The 20,678-nt window shown below is 41.1% G+C and overlaps 1 protein-coding gene across 1 annotated transcript; it reads left to right on the top strand.

The window, feature by feature from the left end:
• The first annotated feature begins 19,079 nt into the window (after positions 1-19,079).
• Positions 19,080-19,649, top strand: LOC143586971 (uncharacterized). Its single transcript, XM_077068390.1, has 2 exons — positions 19,080-19,310; positions 19,356-19,649. Exons 1-2 carry the CDS (start codon positions 19,080-19,082, stop codon positions 19,647-19,649), a joined length of 525 nt encoding a protein of 174 aa, XP_076924505.1.
• Positions 19,650-20,678: the final 1,029 nt, after the last annotated feature.

Genomic DNA, 20,678 nt, shown 5'->3' with positions numbered 1-20,678 from the left:
GTTTCTAGAAGATTACCTTAACATTCCCTGACAGCGACATCAGCCAATGAAAGGAAGACAGCTGGACAGCTGGTGACCGTCCCAAACGGGGCCAGGCTGTCACATCCTATGAACGCGTGACACGTGTTCATTCATGTGAATATGGAATATCTTGACAATGACAAATCCACCAATCACCTTCCCCTATCCCCGGTTATAAGTACTTCGATCATCTTCATGAGGTATTCATTTACGCCCCATTAATATGAGCAATTACTCGTACTTTGTACTTATTCCGTTCACTGTACAATACTTATTCTCACGCTGGAGGGTGGTTATGGGAAGACCCCTCATCTTGTCTTTCCCGCAGCGAGTCTCATGGTGTTCGTTTTGTAGGAACCTTGCTGGAATCTGATCTCGTCTAAAGTTTAGTGTGCTCTGATAATCCATACTTGTTGAAATGCAGATATGAACTGGCCAGTTTGGATCCGTGTTTCTTCATTGGCGTCATCCGTATTTGAGGCTAGATTTCACGGTTTTTTGTGATTTATTAGATGAGTCAGAACCAGCAGCTTCCGACGGTCACTCCGACGAGAATGAGGCGGGTTGAAGGTTCCGGTGGCCCTTTCCTAGAAGATGCTAGATAGGTCATTATGGAATTCCCTCGAAACACTCGTACTATGGTTTTGGAAGACAAAACTAGAGAATTCGCCAGATTCGAGGGTGATGAAACACGAGTTCGTCACCATTCCAGATCTGGAAAAGCAATTTTGACCTCGGAAGAGTGGAACCAATAAGAACAACAGAAGTTGAAGAAGGAATACAACAGATTGGTGAGAAATGATTAGCTGCAGGCGAGAACTTTAACTTATGATGATGTAAGACCGCGAATCCCAGGAATCATACAGTTGGTAATCATATCCAAAATTCATAAAAAATTTAAAACCCAAAGCGATTCATTTTATTTAAAACGAGTTCAGAGTAAAATAAACAGCGGAAAATTCATAAGTATCAAAATTCCTCAAAACCGGGAAAAATACCAAACGATAAACAACGGAAAAAGGTAAGTATTAAAATCCCATGACCAAGTATAAGATAAAATGTTCTTTTTATTATAAAGTCTCGACTAGGAATGCATTCAACCTTCCGAGTAGTCTCTAGCACGTCTAAGCGATAATCCTAAATCCTCACCCTGCAAATCAAGCTAACATAAACACAAAGTCAGCTTGAGCTGAGTGAGTTCAAGTTTTAATAGATGACATGTATAAATCATTCCAAAATTTTAAGTATAAAACAGTTTATGAATGGTAGGCAAATATACAAACGATAAGTACATATAAGTATAATAACGAAATAATACACTCGGGGTTTTACCCGCGTACGGCCTAAGCACATGATACGGGATTTTAAGAACCCGTTATAATGCTGATAATGCCACACGAACCTCCCCCCACGGGATTTAAGAACCCGCCACAGGATTTAAGAACCTGAGTAGTGTAGTTTGGCCCGGGCAAGATCACCATGCACACAAAGAACTAGTTATAATGATGATTATGCCACACGAGCCTCCCCCCACGGGATTTAAGAACCCGCCACAGGATTTAAGAACCTGAGTAGTGTAGTTTGGCCCGGCCAAAATCATCATTCACACAAGAACTAATTAATACTACCAATTATAGGCCGTAAAGTAACATATGCATATACATATATATAAGTCATCCCAAGATATTCAATAATATGAGAAAGCCTACGCGTAATCATTTAAACAGTGTAACGAGTAAAACCAATTAGGTCTGTATGCTAGCCCAAAACATGAAAAGAGTTAAAAAGGGCATCATGAACTCACCTGACACGAGGCACACAATCACAACGAGCTAGAGAACCTGTAAGTATCCCCACAACTCAAACGCCTGTCGGATTACATACAAGGATTACTAACGGTACCGAATCGACTCGTTTATCCTATGAGGCGTTCTAACATGGGTTGATTTACCTAAAGCCTCGACCTCACCAATTTCAATTACAATAGCCCCCAGGGCCTTGTATTTACCAAAACCACCCTTAGATAATCCCGGGGACAAAGGATTCCTAAATTACCCCCGGAAGTTGCTAGATGCGACGAATATGTGCGTTTATGAGTTGTTTATGCACTTAGCAAACAACTCAGCCCCGTGTGGACCAAATTTGATAAAGTCACAGCCGACAAGTCCACACGACACCGCACGAGTTGGAATACACAAGAATGTCGTCGATGAACACAATAACAGAACGATAAACCATCGGCCTACACACCCGGTTCATAAGATCCATGAACTCAGCCGGTGCGTTGGTGAAACCGAAGGATATCACGAGAAATTCGTAATGTCCATAGTGAGTACGGAAAGCAGGCTTAGGAATATCTTCCTCCCAAATTTTCAACTGATGATACCCTGACCTGAGGCCGATCTTCGAGAACCAACTAGCTCCTTAGAGCTGATCAAATAAATCATCGATATTTGGTAGAGGTTATCGGTTTTTGACGGTGAGTTTACTCAACTCACGGTAGTCGACGTGCATCCGCATGCTACCGTTCTTTTTCTTGACAAACAAGACCGGGGCACCCCAAGGTGAGATACTCGGTCGAATGAAGCCCTTGTCGAGCAAGTCTTCCAATTGAGCCATAAGTTCTTTCATTTCATTTGGTGCTAGACGATAAGGAGCTCAAGCAATGGGTTTTGCACCAGCCACAAGGTCTATCTGGAACTCGACCTCGCGACCTGGTGGCACATCTGACAAGTCATCGAGGAATACATCCGGGTAATCCCGAACAATAGGAATGTTACCGATGGTATCCACCTCGGTTTTCACGTTTATCGCATAAGCCAAATACGCCCCACACCCTCACTGCATAAGTTTTCCCGACTTAAGCATGGATATGATATTGGTGTCGCACCACTCCAATCACTGAAAACAGTGATTTGGGTCCCATCCGGGGCCCTTAAACGCACAAGTTTCTGACCACAGATAATCTGAGCATCAACACTAGCAAGCCAATCCATCCAAGCACTACATCGAAATAGCCCAGCGGCATAAAATACAGCCGCACCGAAAATTTATACCCAGACAACTCGATGAAGCAACCCTGAATAGCCCTAGACACAGAAACAGACTTTCCTATGGCGACCTCAACCTCAAACACATCGTCTACATGCTCGGGTGATTTATTTAACGCGGAACAAAAAGCGGTAGACACAAAACTCCTACTGGCACCCGAATCGAACAAGACCGAAGCCTGTAATTCATCAAGTAAAAAGGTACCTGGAATAATATTACACTACTACTTAGCTAAACAGTTACACATACATTCCCGAGAGAATGAGGAATTACAAACGGTAGAGCATAAAAGATGAATAAGGAAAAGAGTTCCTGAAACAACGTCCGCCTCGTCCTTTGCTTCTCTCTTGGAGATATTGAAAGCCCTCGCCTTGGCCTTCGGCTTTTCATCTATTTCCCCCCTAGAGGAAGTCCCCTGCTCGCCACCCCCCCCCCCCCCCCGCCTTACTGGTAGGACAATTGGATGCTAAGTGCCTGGAGCCCTTACATCGGAAACAAGTCAAAGTCGGACACTCGTAATGGGGGTGTCCAGTCTTCGCACATCTAAAGCAGGGGCCAGTCCCAGACCTACACCCCCCCTATGCGGTTTCCGGCACTTCTTGCATTTATCCACAATCGCATTCCACCTATAACCCGAAGTCTCAGTTATCACTCTCTTTTCAGCCGAATTAAAGTTGTTTCCCCCAGGCTGTTTACCATTAGCATTCGAGTTCCAAGTCTTCCTAGTCTCAGACGGCTATATCTTCTCTCTCTGATCATACAAAGTACCAGCTTGGGTAACCACCGAATGGAAGGAGCCCATGTCGGTAGTCACCACCCCCCTACGAATATCCACTAGAAGACCCTTCACATACTTCTTAATTCTCTTAGCTTCGAGAGTAACTAGATCGGGACATAAACGAGCCATTTGATTAAATTTTGTGGTATACTCCCGATGCGTCATATTATCCGCCTCCAAGGTCAAGAAATCCTTCTCAATCTTATCCAACTCGTGTGGAGGACAAAACTGATCGAGAATCAACTGCTTCAACTCCTCCTAAGTCATCCTCCTAATTGAATGATCACCCATAGCCTGAGCCAGATTATCCCTCCAACACAGCGCCTCAGAACGAAACGAGGCAGTAGCATAAGTCACCATGTCTTCCCTTTTACACTTACTAACCTTCAATATGGTTTCCATCTCTCTCACCCACTTATGTGGTGCCAACGCATCCTTAGTACCATTTAAAGTGGGAGGGTCACACTTCTTGAAATCCCCATACGAACAATCCCAAGTAGACACGCTAATCGCATGAACCTCTTCTTTATCCTCACTCGGCACATTCAGCTTGTCCTTAACCCGAGTCTCCTTACCCTTCCCCTCCTTATCGGAACTCTTACCAACCATCGTTTCCTCCATGGCCCTAACAGCCTCAGAAACGATCTTAGGAATGGTGCTATGAATAACCTGGTAAACCTCATCCGCGATGGCCGCGCACATGGCAGGATCTAAGGCAGGGTTATGCCCCTGCTCCTGAATCGGGGTCTCATCCTGCTGCGGAGTCGGGTTCTCTCTCTCAACCTCGACACGTGGCTTACGACCACGACCACGAACACTAGGACAACCTCTCTTAGCTGTACGAGTATCAACCATGATTTATCCCTATAAAGACAGAACTTTAACATGATCAAGTACAAGTAGTATTTAGAACATGTAAGGTAAGGGTAAACTGCTAATGACGTTGATCAAGTGTAAGTAGTCGTTTACTTTTCCCGCCCATCCTAAGCACCCCCTACCCCAAACCATACTAGCATTCCATCTAACACTTAAGAAATTATTCACATAATGGAATTTTAAAACTAATAAGAATGACTAAACAATTGAAATTACGTCTTGGCGTGCACCTACTCGCGGTTGGCATTTCTAGTCTTTTCTTTCACAGTTTGAGTCCAAGCATTCGGGAATGCTCGGATCCCTCGAACCATGGCTCTGATACCAACTTGTAAGACCCCGAATCCGGGGAATCCTATAGTTGGTAATCATATCCAAAATTCATAAATATTTTAAAACCCAAAGCGATTCTTTTTATTTAAAACGAGTTCAGAGTAAAATAAACAGCAGAAAATTCATAAGTATCAAAATTCCTCAAAACCGGGAAAAATACCAAACGATAAACAATGGAAAAAGGTAAGTATTAAAATCCCATGACCAAGTATAAGATAAAATGTTCTTTTTATTATAAATTCTCGACTAGGAATGTCTTCAACCGTCCGAGTAGTCTCTAGCACGTCCAAGCGATAATCCTAAATCCTCACCATGCAAATCAAACAAACATACACACAAAGTCAGCTTGAGCTGAGTGAGTTCAAGTTTTAATAGATGACATGTATAAATCATTCCAAAATTTTAAGTATAAAACAGTATATGAATGATAGGCAAATATACAAATGATAAGTACATATAGGTATAATAACCAAATAATACACTCGCGGTCTAACCCGCGTACGGCCTAAGCACATGATATGGGATTTTAAGAACCCGTTATAATGATGATAATGCCACACGAGCCTCCCCCCACGGGATTTAAAAACCTGCCACTGGATTTAAGAACCTGAGTAGTCTAGTTTGGCCCGACCAAGATCACCATGCACACAAAGAACTAATTATAATGATGATTATGCCACACGAGACTCCCCTTACGGGATTTAAGAACCCGCCACAGGATTTAAGGACCTGAGTAGTTTAGTTTGGCCCGGCCAAAATCATCATTCACACAAGAACTAATTAATACTACCAATTATAGGCCGTAAAGTAACATATGCATATACATATATATAAGTCATCCCAAGATATTCAATAATATGAGAAAGCCTATGCGTAATCATTTAAACAGTTTAACGAGTAAAACCAATTAGGTGTTTATGCTAGCCCAAAACACGAAAAGAGTTAAAAAGGGCATCATGAACTCACCTGACACGAGGCACCCAATCACAATGAGCTAGAGAACCCCTAAGTATCCCCACAACTCAAACGCCTGTCGGATTACATACAAAGATTACTAACGGTACCGAATCGACTCGTTTATCCTACGAGGCGTTCTAACATGGTTTGATTTACCTAAAGCCTCGACCTCACCAAATTCAATTACAAGAGCCCCCAGGGCCTTGTATTTACCAAAACCACCCTTAGATAATCCTGGGGACAAAGTATTCCCAAATTACCATCGGAAGTTGCTAGATGAGACGAATATGCGCGGTTATGAGTTGTTTATGCACTTAGCAAACAACTCAGCCCCGTGTGGACCAAATTTAATAAAGTCACAGCTGACAATTCCACAAGACACCGCACGATTTGGATGGGTCGGTAACTTGCAAGCACAACGCACCCACTATCAAATAAACGCGAATTTGCGTTGTACCGACCCGATTGAGCAATCGACAACCAACTCAGCCCCATTACTAAAAAAATAATTTTTCCACAGCCCACATATCAAACCAAAGCTACACAAACTGAATTGGTTGTTAATTCCTTCAAAGCTCGCGCTAAATGCAACAATTTAACAATCTAGACAACCGAATACTAGTTTTCAATCTATCACCAATTGACAAATCAAACGAAAACCATAGCTCACGATATTAAAGTAAGTTACACTAGACATACCTAAGAATATGACGGAGGAAGAACCTTAATCAAAACAGCCCTGAAAGATGCACAAAATGGCAGCCACCGGTTAAGCCTTAAACATGCGATTGATGATCAATAAGCGAGATATAATGATGAATTAAGGTGTAAAAGGCTAGTATGGACGTTAGACTAACCTTGAACTTGAGTATTACACCTTGGAATTGAATGGAAAAAGGAAAAAGGAAAAAAAGGTGCCTAAGCTGCTACTACTTCTGTGATCGGCCAAGAGGAAGAAAGGATTAGGGTTTGTGTTATAATATAAAATGTTACACTCTAGCCCCTCAAATTTGAAAGATGCAACAACTTGGACGAGCAGTTAGTTAATTTAACGGGCGTTACAGATGATTTGCCACCTCCCTCACCTCCACCGGTCGTACGACGAAGCCAGCTTACTCTAGAAATAGAGACTCCGGAACAGTCCGGTGATCGTCAGCATGGTGGAAGTCGTGATAGAGATCGTCCATTCCAGCGGAGCTTATACTGCAGGATCGTGTATGATCAGAGTCACGCTTCACAGAGACAAAGGGACCTCACTTATCATGATGAAGGATACGCGAGCGTTGACAGTCGTGCGTATGGTAAAGAAGGGACTAGCCGGACGCGGACGATAGTAAAGCACACCGAGTACTACAGTGATGCTGAGGAAGATTTCACAAAACACTACCGCCCTGCTGCGTTTACAGAAAAATCAAAGTTCAACCCGCGAATTGACACTGCCCCCTTCCAAACAAGTGTGAAAATTCTGAGCAACCTTTGTAAATACAATGGGATGACCAATTCTAGTGATCACCTATTGAATTTTATGCGTGGGAAGAGTTAGTGGCTGGACATTACCATATTGGTGCCACATGTTCGCTCTGACCTTAACGGGTGCAGAACACGAATGGTTTGAAAAGCTCCCGGATAGGAAAATTAAAAGTTGGGATGACTTGGTTGCAAAATTTTTGCAGCATTTCCGCCAACAACGCAAACATGCACGCGACCCTTCAAAAATTTTGAACGTAATCCGCCGTGACAATGAGTCCATTGAAAATTTTATCACTCGCTTTAATAATGAAAGCGATATTGGAGGCTCGATATGGTCTTGAATTCAGCCACCCAAAGAGTCTCCCAAACAGTATGATGCTAGATCATTGATTGGGCAAAAGCATAAAGACCGTGGGCATGGAAAGCAGGATAAAACATGGACTCCTTTGAGTAAAACTCCAACAGAAATCCTCACGACGGAAACTATCGAGTTCAAAAAGACGCAGCCAATGACCCGAAGGGCTCACTGGAACCCGAACAAACATTGTTTGTTTCATGAGGATATCAGACACAATACGGATGGTTGTGTAAGTTTGAGTAGTGAAATAGAGGCTGCAGTTAAATCAGGGAAGCTCGAACACCTGTTGAAAAACGTTCGTCAGGGCGCACGGAAGCAATCAACAAGAATTGGCGTGATTACAGAGTCAACAAGCATTGCTTCACGACGGAGGGATCCAAACCCGCTAAAACTCCAAAAGTGGTGATAAGGAATGAACCGGAAAAATATCCAGAACAAACAGTCACCATCGGACCTAGAATTTCGGAGACAGTCCGCGTATTCTTGAAGCAATTTCTTGTAAAAAATACAGACATTTTCGCGTGGAAACCGTCTGATCTGACATGGGTTGTTTTGGTCAAAAATCGGTTAAAGGATCAAGTAACCAAATTCGTATGTGTGGTTTGATGCTTGTATGAATGAAATGATCAAAGTAATAAACGTAAATGATAACCAACGAGATTTATATGAGAAAAAGCCGTTGGTAACTAGTATCCCACGGGCATAAAAACCTCGGGTAGTGAAAACTATCACTATCGATTGTATTATCACTCAAAGATTGATTACAAATTAAGAACTTAGGCTGAAAAGAGTACAATGTGTAACCAGTTTCGAGAATTCAAAGTAGACTATGTGTGTTGTGTGTGTTTCAGCCATAGTTCGATGATATATAAAATAAGTTACAAATGGCTATAAACTAATTCTCCTATAATTTGGGCCACGATCTTCCACTCTTTCTTCACAGCCGTTTCTTCATGGTAGGTCAGCTGAAAGGAATTAGTAAAAGTATCTTCCGTGAAAATAGGACAGCCGGTAGACACGTTCATAAACCTGGAAATGAGATAAAAATATTTTCGGAGACAACTGTTAAGGATCATTGAGCTATACCGGATCCTTGGTCCTGGCAGCAGACAATTACGAGTGCAGAGGATAATTGATCTTCAAGCATCAATGATTTCGGTCCCAACAATTGCCCCCAAATATGATAGTTGTGAATGGAGAACAGCTGTCATATTTTATCCCAACAAATTCAAATTGTAACCGTTGATGAGATAGTGAAGTGAGCGTCTTCTGCAGACTCATCATTATCCCTATTTTATAGACCGGAGGCGTCTTATAACTATCCTTTCTTCCAGATTAAAACTATTTTTCTGGCGATAATCCTCAGGTATTTTCTTATCTCTGTCGAATTTTTCTTTCATTATTTCATATGTTCTCTTTTAATCCTTGACGATGCCGAAGAAAAACTGTAAACCTTCTTTTAGTTCAAACCATAGGGAGATCGTTTCGAACTCAGAAGCCAGAATCTTATGAAAGATCCCGTTTCCGAAATCTGGAGAAGTTATATCAGAATCTTCTGAAAGATCCCGTTCAGAAACTCTAAACCAAATCTAGTAATAATATTTTGTTTAATAAGGGATATAACTTCCTTCTCCCTGACTTGAGGGAATGCTTCAGCTTCTATCCATTTGGAGAAGTAGTCGGTCATTGCTAGCATAAAGACATTTCCTCATGGAGCTTTGGGGAGTTTGCCAACTATGTCCATTCCCTACTTCATAAATGGCCATGAGGAGACAATGGGGTATAAAGGCTCTGTCGGCTGATGCAGGATGTTGCCATGCCTTTGACAAGCGTTGCATTTCTTTGAGTATTCCACAACATCCTTTTTCATGGTAGGAAAAAAGTATCCGGTCCTTAGGATTCTGGAGAATAGTGCTTGCCTCCTGTATGGTTGCGACAATCTCCTTCATGGAAGTCCTTTAGCACCTCCTGGATCTCGGGTTCTTTGATGTACCTTAAGTATGGACTTGCAAGGGATTTCTTATATAGCATATCATGTATAATAGTAAATTGAGATACCTTGGATTTAAAAAGTCTGGGGTTTTCGCCTTTTGGGATCTCTCTATCTTGGATATACTTTGTTATTGGAAGGATCCAGGATGGATCGTCGTGAGGGTGATCCTCATGATCTGTAAGTAGATTCCCATCTACCTCCATTGCCATGCATTCTTCAATTACAGGAGACAAGACATGAATGATAGGAATTTTTACGTCCTCGGGGAGTGTCAAGGCTGAAGCTAGGTTTGCTAAGGCATCAGCCCCTGAATTTTCTTCTCTTGGTACCTGTGTAATGTTAAAATAATTGAAGAATCCTGCAAGATCCTTTACTATATCTAAATACTTAATTAATTTCTCACCTTTGATTGCTTATGAGTCGTTAAAGTGATTAGCAATCAATAAGGAATCCACATAGCTTTGAAGATACCTGATTCTCATACCTTTGGCTAACTGTATTCCTGTAATGAGTGCTTCATATTCTGCTTCATTGTTGGTAGCCTAGAATTCACAAGCTATTGAGTAGGGTAGTATGCCCCTCTGTGGTGATTTTAGTAGTATTCCCAATCCTGTCCTTTAACATAGATATGTATAAACACTCACGCAGGTGCCTTAACATGTGTTTTAAGAGCCTACAGTGGTTTTAGAATCGGTTTTGTTTTGCTTGTGCGCACGTCCAACCTATTATACTGAAGCAATGGCAGGTCATGGAATCTTCTAGAGATTCCCAGAGGATCAAAGCAAGGGAATGAGGTAACCGAAGGGAGGGTTTGGTATGCTAGTGAGACCAATCGACAAACACACTTTGCCGGAACGTCGACCGCAAACGAAGGATAGCCAAGCCCCGGTTCCCAGGGTTAGGGAAAGGGACATTCGAGAAGCGACTAGTCGCTTCTGGCGAAGCTTCTAGAAGGCCAATCTCTATATAAAGAGACCCATATACAAGTCATGAGCACCTTTAACATTCGAGGCTCCATCGGTGAAGAGTTTCCAAGGATCCTGGTCTCCTCAAGTTGTGGAACTTCAAGATTGGCTTGTTCCTCTATGTCACTACTAAAATTAGCCACAAAGTCAGCTAGAGCCTGTGTTAGTGCACATATTTGGTGTCCGCAGCTATTCAAATAGGATAGGGGTAGTTTAGTCTTTACACCTAATGTAAAATGGCTCATTCACTAAGCATGTTTAGCGAATGAGGCTCACTCGTTAAGTTAGGAGCCCATTCGATACTACAGTGTAATGAATGGTGACTCATTCGTTAATGTATTCCTCATTCGTTAATGGTGGTTAGGTTAACGAATGGGAGGCCATTCGCTAGTGGAAAGGCTCATTCGTTAGTGATGTTAACGAATGAGCCCTAACGAATGTGGCCTGCCTATAAATAGGTTAATTTAGATAGTTTTCCTAGGGATCCGTGCTTATTTATCCTCCATGTAACGTTATACTGCCGGATTCTCTCTAGACTATAATGTATTCATCCTCCGTTAATGTATCTTCCTTTAACGTATTGAACACAAGTTACGTATCGGTATTGCGACTAGATCTAAATTGGACCGAATCATGGATTGAATGATTGAATTGATGACTGATTTATGTTCCTAATGCAAATACGGATCTAGTAATGTATTTTTGGTGGATTAGTTTCCAGATCTGAAGGTTAATCAGTTGAATCCGCCATTAATGGCCATGATTACTGGTTAATCTTAATTGATGATGATTCAAAGTGTTAATGATGAAATTTATGCTTGAATCATGTTCACAATGTATTTTCGAGTCTACATTGAAGATCTGGAATGATAATATGAAGATTGGATGAATATTTGAAGCTTCCGGCGAAGAAAACCGTTTTTCCGGCAACTGTAACTGAATTTTCCGGTGAAATACGATTTTCCGACTATAGTAACCATTTAAAGGTTCATTCGTTAATTTAAACTCTTTCATTATGGAGGTTTAACGGATGAGTTCATTCATTAAGGAATATAACCAATATGGATTTCTTAACGAATGAGACCTCATTCGTGTACTGTTCATACGAATGAGGGTGTTTAACGTATGGAGACATTCGTTACTGGGTTAACGAATGAGAACCTTTCGTTCATTGTCAGACGTATGAGTGATGTCAGACGAATGAGGATATCTGGATGACGAATGAAGACTAGAATAACATATGAGGATCTTAAAAAAAAGAGTATTTTCGGAAATTTTTATTAAACGAAATTTTTCGGAAATTTTTATTAAACGAAATTTTTCGGGGATATTCTGAATATGTGGGACACCATTCTTGCAAATTTTGATGACATATTTTTCTGCCGACTTTTCACGCATATCGATGGGCCGAGGGGGAGTACCCGATTATGTTAATGAGAATTTTATTGAAGATTTTAGAAGATTTGTTCCAAGACTTTGGTGAATTTTCAAAAAAAGGAGGAGATAAAACTTTCAAAGAGTTTATTCGATCGTTGTCTTTCTACCTTCGCAAGTGTTTCTTGAAAAACTACTGAGATTCAGGTGGTAATACGTGGTTGCAAAGCGACGTTTTGACTTAGTTCAAGACTGTAGTTGTTCTTGGACTGCTGATTGATTTGTTCGAGATTGAAACCTGACTATGTGGGATACGAGTGTTTGTTCGTTTACTTCTTTCTGAGGGACTTTGATTCTGACTATGTTGGCTACGAGTATTCGGCGGATTACTTCTGTTGAAGGGGACAATTGTTGAATGTGTTGATCGTATTGAGGAATATACGGGTCTTGTCATCAGATTGAAGAATCAGATCATTTCAAATTAATTAACGAAGTTTGGTACTCTGAATCATATGCCCAAAACATGAGCGCATCCAAAAGAATGGGATGTCGAAGAGGTTCAAAGAGTGATAATTTGGGATAGACGTTATCAAGAGAGTGAAAACCGAAGTGAAAGATGTTGAATGATCGGGTTGTTCATGAAGGTGTGTGACGAGGTCAAACTTAAAGACATTTTTACTTTACCAGTGCGACAGATAGCTGATGACTTGCTGCTGATTGACTCGTTAGATTGATCCATATCATATGCCAGTTGGACGATCGTAATGATCACTTGGAGATGCTTATTAGAGGGGGAGATCTAATACGAGCAGCTACAAGTTGTTGGTTTGCCTACAAAGAGGTATTTTTTGTCTGTTTGCACAAGCCCGAGAATCATCAGCCAAGGAGGAGTTAAAGTATTATGGCTGATGATCTACAGTTAAAGTATTCACGGTCAAAGTATTCAACTTTAATGTATTCTTCGTTAACATATTCGACGTTAATGTATTCGTCGCTAAAGTATTCGACATTAACGTATTGGAGGCTTAAGTATCGGATGCTAAAGTATCGGATGCTAAAGTATTGGAAAACATTCGATAGCTACGGAAAAGGAGGGAGTCTGTTAGTACACAGATTTGGTCTCTGCAGCTGTTCGAATAGGATAGGGGTAGTTTAGTCTTTACACTTAATGTAAAATGGCTCATTCGCTAAGCATGTTTAGCGAATGAGACTCATTCGTTAAGTTAGGAGCCCATTCGATACTACAGTGTAACGAATGGTGACTCATTCGTTAATGTATTCCTCATTCGTTAACGGAGGTTAATAAATGAGAGGCCATTCGCTAGTGGAAAGGCTCATTCGTTAGTGATGTTAACGAATGAGCCCTAACGAATGTGGCCTGCCTATAAATAGGTTAACTTACTTAGTTTTCCTAGAGATCCGTGCTCATTTATCCTCCATGTAACGTTATGCTGCCGGATTCTCTCTAGACTATAATGTATTCATCCTCCATTAATGTATCTTCCTTTAACGTATTGAACACGAGTTATGTGTCGGTATTGGGGCTAGATTCGAAGCTCTATAACGTATTCAGAGCCTATGACTTGATCATGTTTCTAGGCTCATACTGAATATCATAAGAACTCAGTTTGACAACCCACTTAGCCATTCTACCTGACATTTCTGGTTTTCTAAGGACATTCTTGATAGGATAATTAGTTTTTACAATAATAGTATGAGTCTCAAAATAATGTCTTAACTTAGTGGAAGCCCAAATTAAAGCAAGTGTAAGTTTTTCTAAGTGAGAATACCTGGATTCTGTATCAAGGAGACTTTTACTTACATATAAGATATGGTGCTAGCTACCTTCATGATCATTTAGTAAAACCGCACTTATAGCAGTGAGAGAGAGAACCATATAATGGATTAATGGTTCTCCATCTGTAGGTTTCTTTAGAGCGGAGGCTGAGGATAGGTAGTTCTTCAGAGAAGTGAGGGCAACTTCATGTTTCTCTGTCCATTCAAACCTCTTATTTTTTGTCAAAATATCATAGAATTCTTTACATTTCTCTAAGGATTTGGAGATGAATCTGTTTAATGCTGCCACCCTTCCTATTAGCCTTTGAACTTCTTTAACATTCGTTGGGGACTTGAGGTTTATGATAGCTTGGATTTGCTCCGGACTTGCTTCTATTCCCCTTTTGGTCACCAAGTATTCAAGGAATTTTCCAGCCTTGAAACCAAATACACATTTAGACGGCTCAGCTTCATGTTGTATTAGTCAAGGATGTCGAATGCCAATTCTAAATCCTTGAGATGGTCTTCAGCTTTCTTGAATTTCACCACTATGTCATCAATATAGACTTCCATGGTATCACCGAGTTGATCCTTGAACATCATGTTGACCAATCTTTGATATGTAGCACCGGCATTTCTAAGACCGAACGACATAACAATATAATAGTATATGTCCGTAGGGGTTATAAATGTCGTGTCCTCTTGGTCAGATGGTTCCATCTGGATTTGTTGAAATCTGGATGAAGCATCCATAAAAGTCAGCATTTCATAGAGTAAAATCAGTAAAATCGACACATACCCTCCACTATCCATTTTTCTTTTGAACAACAACCACGTTGGCTAGCCATTTTGGATACTTTGCCTCTCTAATCATACCTGCTTTCAAGAGTTTCTGTTTCTCTTCCTGGATGATTGCATTTCTCTCTGGGGAAAACTTTCTTCTTTTTTGATGGACTGGTCTGAAAGAAGGATCAATTCCAAGTTTTTGAGTTATAATTTTCATAGAAATACCTGTCATATCCTTGTGTTTCCATGCAAAAGTTGTCTTTCTTCGTTGAAGGAAGGATATCAGATCCTTCTCGATGGATTCTTGAATCTCAACTCCAATTAGGACTTTAACATCAGGATCCTTCGGGTCTAAGACTATTTCCATGGAATCTTGTTCCCTTGTCTCCATGATGTTCTTCCTTGTTTTCTGTAATTGCTACGCTTCCCTTAGCTTCTTTGTTGGCTTCATTGAAGAAGTATATCAATCTTTGGCATATTGCTGGTCACTCTCAATCTTTGCTATCCCCCATGGAGTAGGCAACTTCACACATTGATGGTATGTAGAGGGGACTGACTTCATTTCATTTATCCAAGGCCTGCCAAGAATGACATTGCAAGATGACAAAGTATCAATAACACAAAATTTTTGGACAGAGTTTACTCCCTCGATGTAGATGGGAAGCTTGATGTCCCCTAGCGTGTTCTTTGTCTCTCCGCTAAATCCTACAAGGACTGAGGATCTTGGGATGATTTCGGATTCTAGAATATTTATCTTTTTTAGCACCTCCAGCTGGATGATATTGACTGAGATCCCGTCGTCAATGAGGATCCCGCGAACATAGTGGTTAGAAATAAATAAGGTAATGACCAAACTGTCGTGATGAGGATCTTGGACATTGACTCTACCGTCTTCGTCAAAAGAGGTGATTTTTTGCTCAATTGTTGTGGAAGTCCTGATTGGCCTTTCACCATTCTCCAATTACATTCCTTAGCGTGCTTCTTCGCCGCAGAATAAGAAGTTCCACATATGTCAGAGCCTCCGAAGATCACGTGAATAACTTGGGCATCTGGTGGAGGTGGAGCAGCATTTTTCAGGACCGGCTCAGGATCCTGGGTCCCCGATTTCTTTCTTCCAAACAATTCCTTGAGATAACCTTTGCCGAGGAGGTAACTGATTTGCTTCCACAAGGCAATACATTCTTCTGTCATGTGACCAAAGTCTTCATGAAAAGCACACCATTTTGATTTATCTTTAGGGGCAGGTGCCTTCTCATTCTTCCTCAGCTATCTTGCTTTATCACCCAAGTTTCTAACAGCGAGCATTACTCCTCCTATATCCACAGAGAAGCCGTAATCGTATATCTTTGGACAATCTTCATTTTCATCTTCTTGCTCCACATCATTGATTTTCTGATTGTTCGGTTTGGAATATGGTTTGGAATTGTTGTTCCTATAGTAGGATCCTTGTCTCCTGTCTTGAAATTCATTTTTTGTTGGAGTGTTCAGCTGATCTTGTATCCTCTGATCTTCCTCCAATCTGATGAACCTTAGAGCTCTATTCCGAACTTCATCAAGGTTCCTGCAAGGGGTCATAACATGATCTTGATAAAATGGAGAGTCCTTTTGCAATCCCATTTTGAATGCCTCAACAGCAGTCAGGACATCTAGGTTTGGGATCTCCAAGGCTTCTCGCTCAAACTTAGTGAGGAATTGTCTAAGGGGTTCCTCACGAGCCTGGATAATCCTATATAAATCACTAGTTAATTTTTCAAAGGATCTACTACATGATAATTGGCTATTAAATAGGTTAATCAAATGAGAAAAAAAGTAATCAACTAGGGAGGAAGACTTAGCAGCCATTTGAGGGCAGATCCTGTGAGTGTTGATCCGAAGCCTTTGCACAAACAAGCTTCTTTTAGCTTTTCTAGAATAGGATTTATTTCCATCCTCTCTCGGTACAAGGCTATATGTTCCTCAGGATCAGTGGACCTATCATATAATTTAATGATAGACGTGGTGAAGCGCTTTGGTATTTCAGCATCACAGATTGAAGGAGCGAATCTAGATACGTTATGACTCCCCACTGGCATCTCCGGGATGGGTTTGATAACTCCCGGTACATTAAATATCATGTCCTTGAGTTTTTGTAACTCTCTGGCTATCGCTTGATTGATTCTGGCATCCTGCATACTACCATGATTAGTGCCAAAAGATACGTTATTGTAAGTGTTACCTCTTGTGTGATTAAAAGATCCCGCTCCTTAGCTATGTCCAGGATATGTTGTCTCAGTGTCGAGAGTCTGTCCAGCAGGAGCACTAGTCTGCTGATGATAAGAGGATCCTGGATATTTTTGACTTGGGAAATCTGGAGTGCTAAAGTCAAGTATTTTTGGAATGATGGGACTTGTGTCTTCAGCAGTTTTCCTGGCTTTCTTGATCTCCTCAATCTCGTGGAGGATCCTCTAGTTGGTTTTGCTCTGCTGCTCCATGTAGTTTTTCATCTGCGCATACAAAACAGAAAAATCATTGTTAGAAGTTACCGTTTGGGAGACGGTAGCGGATTTTGATCCAGAGAAATGGCGGCCTCCTTCTTCTGAGCAACAGTTGTGGACTTTGGTGGCTTCATGAAGAAAGGTAGTGGTGGCAAAGACATTTGAGCCGAAACACTCAAAGCAGCGGTTGTAGAAACATATTTTTCTTGAGAGGCCATTGAATAATAACTTTGAGTATATGGATTGAATAAAGGTAGAAATGTTTGGGATTAAAGCACCAATGGCCCCACTGTGGGCGCCAAATTGTTTTGGTCAAAAATCGGTTTAAGGATCAAGTAACCGAATTCGCATGTGAGGTTTGCTGCTTGTATGAATGAAATGATAAAAGTAATAAACGTAAATGATAAACAACGGAATTTATACGAGGAAAAGCCCTTGGTAACTAGTATCCTGCCGGCATAAAAACCTCGGGTGTGAAAACTATCACTACCGATTGTATTATCACTCAAAGATTGATTAAAAATTAAGAACTTAGGCTGAAATGAGTACAATGTGTAAGTAGTTTGCCGAGAATTCAAAGTAGACTATGTGTGTTATGTGTGTTTCAGCCATAGTTCGATGATATAAAATAAGTTACAAACGGCTATAAACTAATTCTCCTATAATTTAGGCCACGATCTTCCACTCTTTCTTCACAGTCGTTGCTTCATGGTAGGTCAGTTGAAAAAAATTAGTAAAAGTATCTTCCATGAAAATAGGACAGCCGGTAGACACGTTCATACACCTGCAAATGAGATAAAAAATATTTTGGAGATAACTATTAAGGATCCCTGAGCTATACTAGATCCTTGGTCCTGGCAGCAGACATTTACAAGTGGAGAGGGTAATTGATATTCAAGCATCAATGATTTGGGTCCCAACAGGGGTTCCAATAGAAATCTTTGAGCATAAATTGTGGGTGAATCCAGCTTACACGTTGATCGTCCAGAAAAGAGGAAAATGGATCCAGAACAAACAAAAACCATGAATGAACAGGTCCAAGATTTATTGCAAGAAGGGATCATCTACGAGATTCAGTATCAAACCTGGGTGGCGAACCCAATGATGGTCCCCAAAAGCAATGGGACATGGCGGATGTGTATAGACTTCAAAGATTTAAACAAAGCTTGCCCAAAAGATTGTTATCCTCTACCAGAAATAGATCTAAAAGTGGATGCGGTGGCACCATACAAGTTCAAGTGTTTTTTGGACGCGTACAAGGGTATCACCAGATTCGTATGGCTGCTTGTGATGAGGACAAAATAGCCTTTCGAACGGACCAGGGAAGTTTCTGTTACAAAATGATGCCTTTTGGGCTAATGAACGCGGGTGCCACCTACCAGCGATTGATAGACAGTGCGTTCAAAGATCAGATCGGTCGGAATTTGAAAGTATATAGGGATGACTTGGTAATTAAAAGCATGGAAGAACACAAAATGCTACGTGAGACTGAAGACGTCTTTACCACATTGAAAAAAAATCAATATGAAGCTTAATCCTGCCAAATATTCTTTCGGCATGGAAGAAGGCAAGTTTCTGGATATCATCGTGGTGGGTGACGGATTCAAAGAAAAACCAGAGAAAGTCCAGGCGATCAAAATCCTTTCTCTTCGTATCCACATTACAGAATTGCTTGAAGAAAGTACATTCTAAATGGACACCAGAGGCAGAAAATGCATTTTTGGAAGTCAAAAGATGAACGCTAACCGCACCGCGAGTAGGAGAACCTCTCACGCTATACCTATCCACACCAGACATTGCAGTAGGGACAGTTTTGCTAATGGACTGAAAGACCGTCTAAACGCTAGTCTACTATGTTAGTAGAACTTCAATGGATGCTGATACACGTTACTCAATGTTGGAAAAATTGGTATTAGCTTTGGTATATGCATCGAGAAGGTTGCAAAGGTATTTTCAGGGTCGTCCCATCAATGTGTTAACAGGATACAAATTAAAGAACGTGTTGGGGAAACAAGAATTATCTGGACGATTAAGGAAGTGGGCAATAGAGCTAGGTGAACATTCCATCAAATATAAGCCTAGACCCGCGGAGAGAGGCCAAGTACTAGCAGATTTTGTTGCCGAAGTCTTAAATGAGAACGTGTAGGAATGTTTGAATAATCCACAACCTCCCGTTCCACCGGAAAAAGATCGGGTGTGGTCTCTATTTACTGACGGGACATCTAGCGGAGAAGGTTCTGGGGCAGGCCTAAGACTAGTCAACCTAGAGGGCCAGGAATTTACATATGCCATCAAGTTGAACTTCAAGAGTACAAATACCGAAGCAGAGAATGAGGTGTTCCTGGTCGGGTTACAGATAGCCAGAAAGTTAGGCATATGTCACCTCGAGGCACGAGTTGATTCTATGATGATAGAGGAACAAATTACGGGGGCACATTAAGCAAAAAATAAAGTTATGGCCTCGTATCTGTCCCAAGCGAAGGAACTTATGCAACACTTCGTGTCTAGCAAAGTTATTCATATCAAGAGGAGTGAGAATCGGCCCGCGGATGCACTGAGCAAGTTGGCGTCAACAAGCTTTGAACACCTGGCTAGAGATGTGCGAATAGAAGTGTTGGATAGTTCATCTGTCCCTCAACATCAGGTTCTGGTAATTAAAACTGGGACAGCTTCTTGGATGACACCGATAACGTATTATTTATCTTCTAGGAACTTACCGGAGGACAAAGCCATCGCAAGAAAGATCTGCCACAAGGCGTTGCACTACCAAATGCAAGATGGAATCCTTTATAGGAGATCCTTCCTTGACCCGTTGCTTCGAGATGTAGATGCGGAAGACGCGAATTATTTAATAAGGGAAATCCATGAAGGAATTTTTGGGCTACACGCGGGACCAATGATGGTAGTAGCAAAGATACTGAACACATGGTACTACTGGCCGGGTATGCATATGGACGCGATAAAAGAAATCCGAAAGTGTGACTCATGTCAGAGACACGCGCCACATATACATCATCCACAGAACAAGTTAGTACCCGTAACTTCTGCCTGACCATTCCATAAGTGGGCGATTGACACCATGGACCCGTTCCCAGAAGCACCTGAGCAGGTGATGTGCAAATTGCGGTCTATAAAAACCTAACCTAACTTAGACACTCTAGTTTTTTATTTTTTAAATCTAGACTCTCCTAATGCTAGACCACTAGACAGGCAAGTGTACCTATCGACTGTAGTAAAGCCTAATGAAGTCCGGATGTCGAACCCATAGGGACACTAGCGACACCTAAACTAGACTCTAACTAAGAACTTAAATATATTGATGTAATTGATTTTTATGTTTTTAATTATTAACTATCGACTAAAGAATACTTAAACTAAAACTGACACGGAAACTAGACACGAACAAATAAGACTGAAACTTATATAGGGGAAAGCAACTACTTAGGTAAAGAATCCTACTTGTCAACTC

This window comes from Bidens hawaiensis, unplaced genomic scaffold (assembly GCF_021521415.1).
Source record: "Bidens hawaiensis isolate Kalapana, Puna unplaced genomic scaffold, B.hawaiensis_p1.1 tig00035073_1, whole genome shotgun sequence".
NCBI classification, from domain to species: Eukaryota; Viridiplantae; Streptophyta; class Magnoliopsida; order Asterales; family Asteraceae; genus Bidens; species Bidens hawaiensis.
The sequence above is the reverse complement of the archived record's forward strand: the minus strand, read 5'-3'. Positions and strand labels throughout refer to the sequence as shown.

Excerpts from the sequence above, each read along its gene's own strand:
- LOC143586971 (XM_077068390.1), top strand. The coding sequence starts at position 19,080 with ATGGATGCTGATACACGTTACTCAATGTTGGAAAAATTGGTATTAGCT. Across the intron at positions 19,311-19,355 it reads GACCCGCGGAGAGAGGCCAA|GAATGTTTGAATAATCCACA; the intron begins GTACTAGCAGAT and ends GAGAACGTGTAG.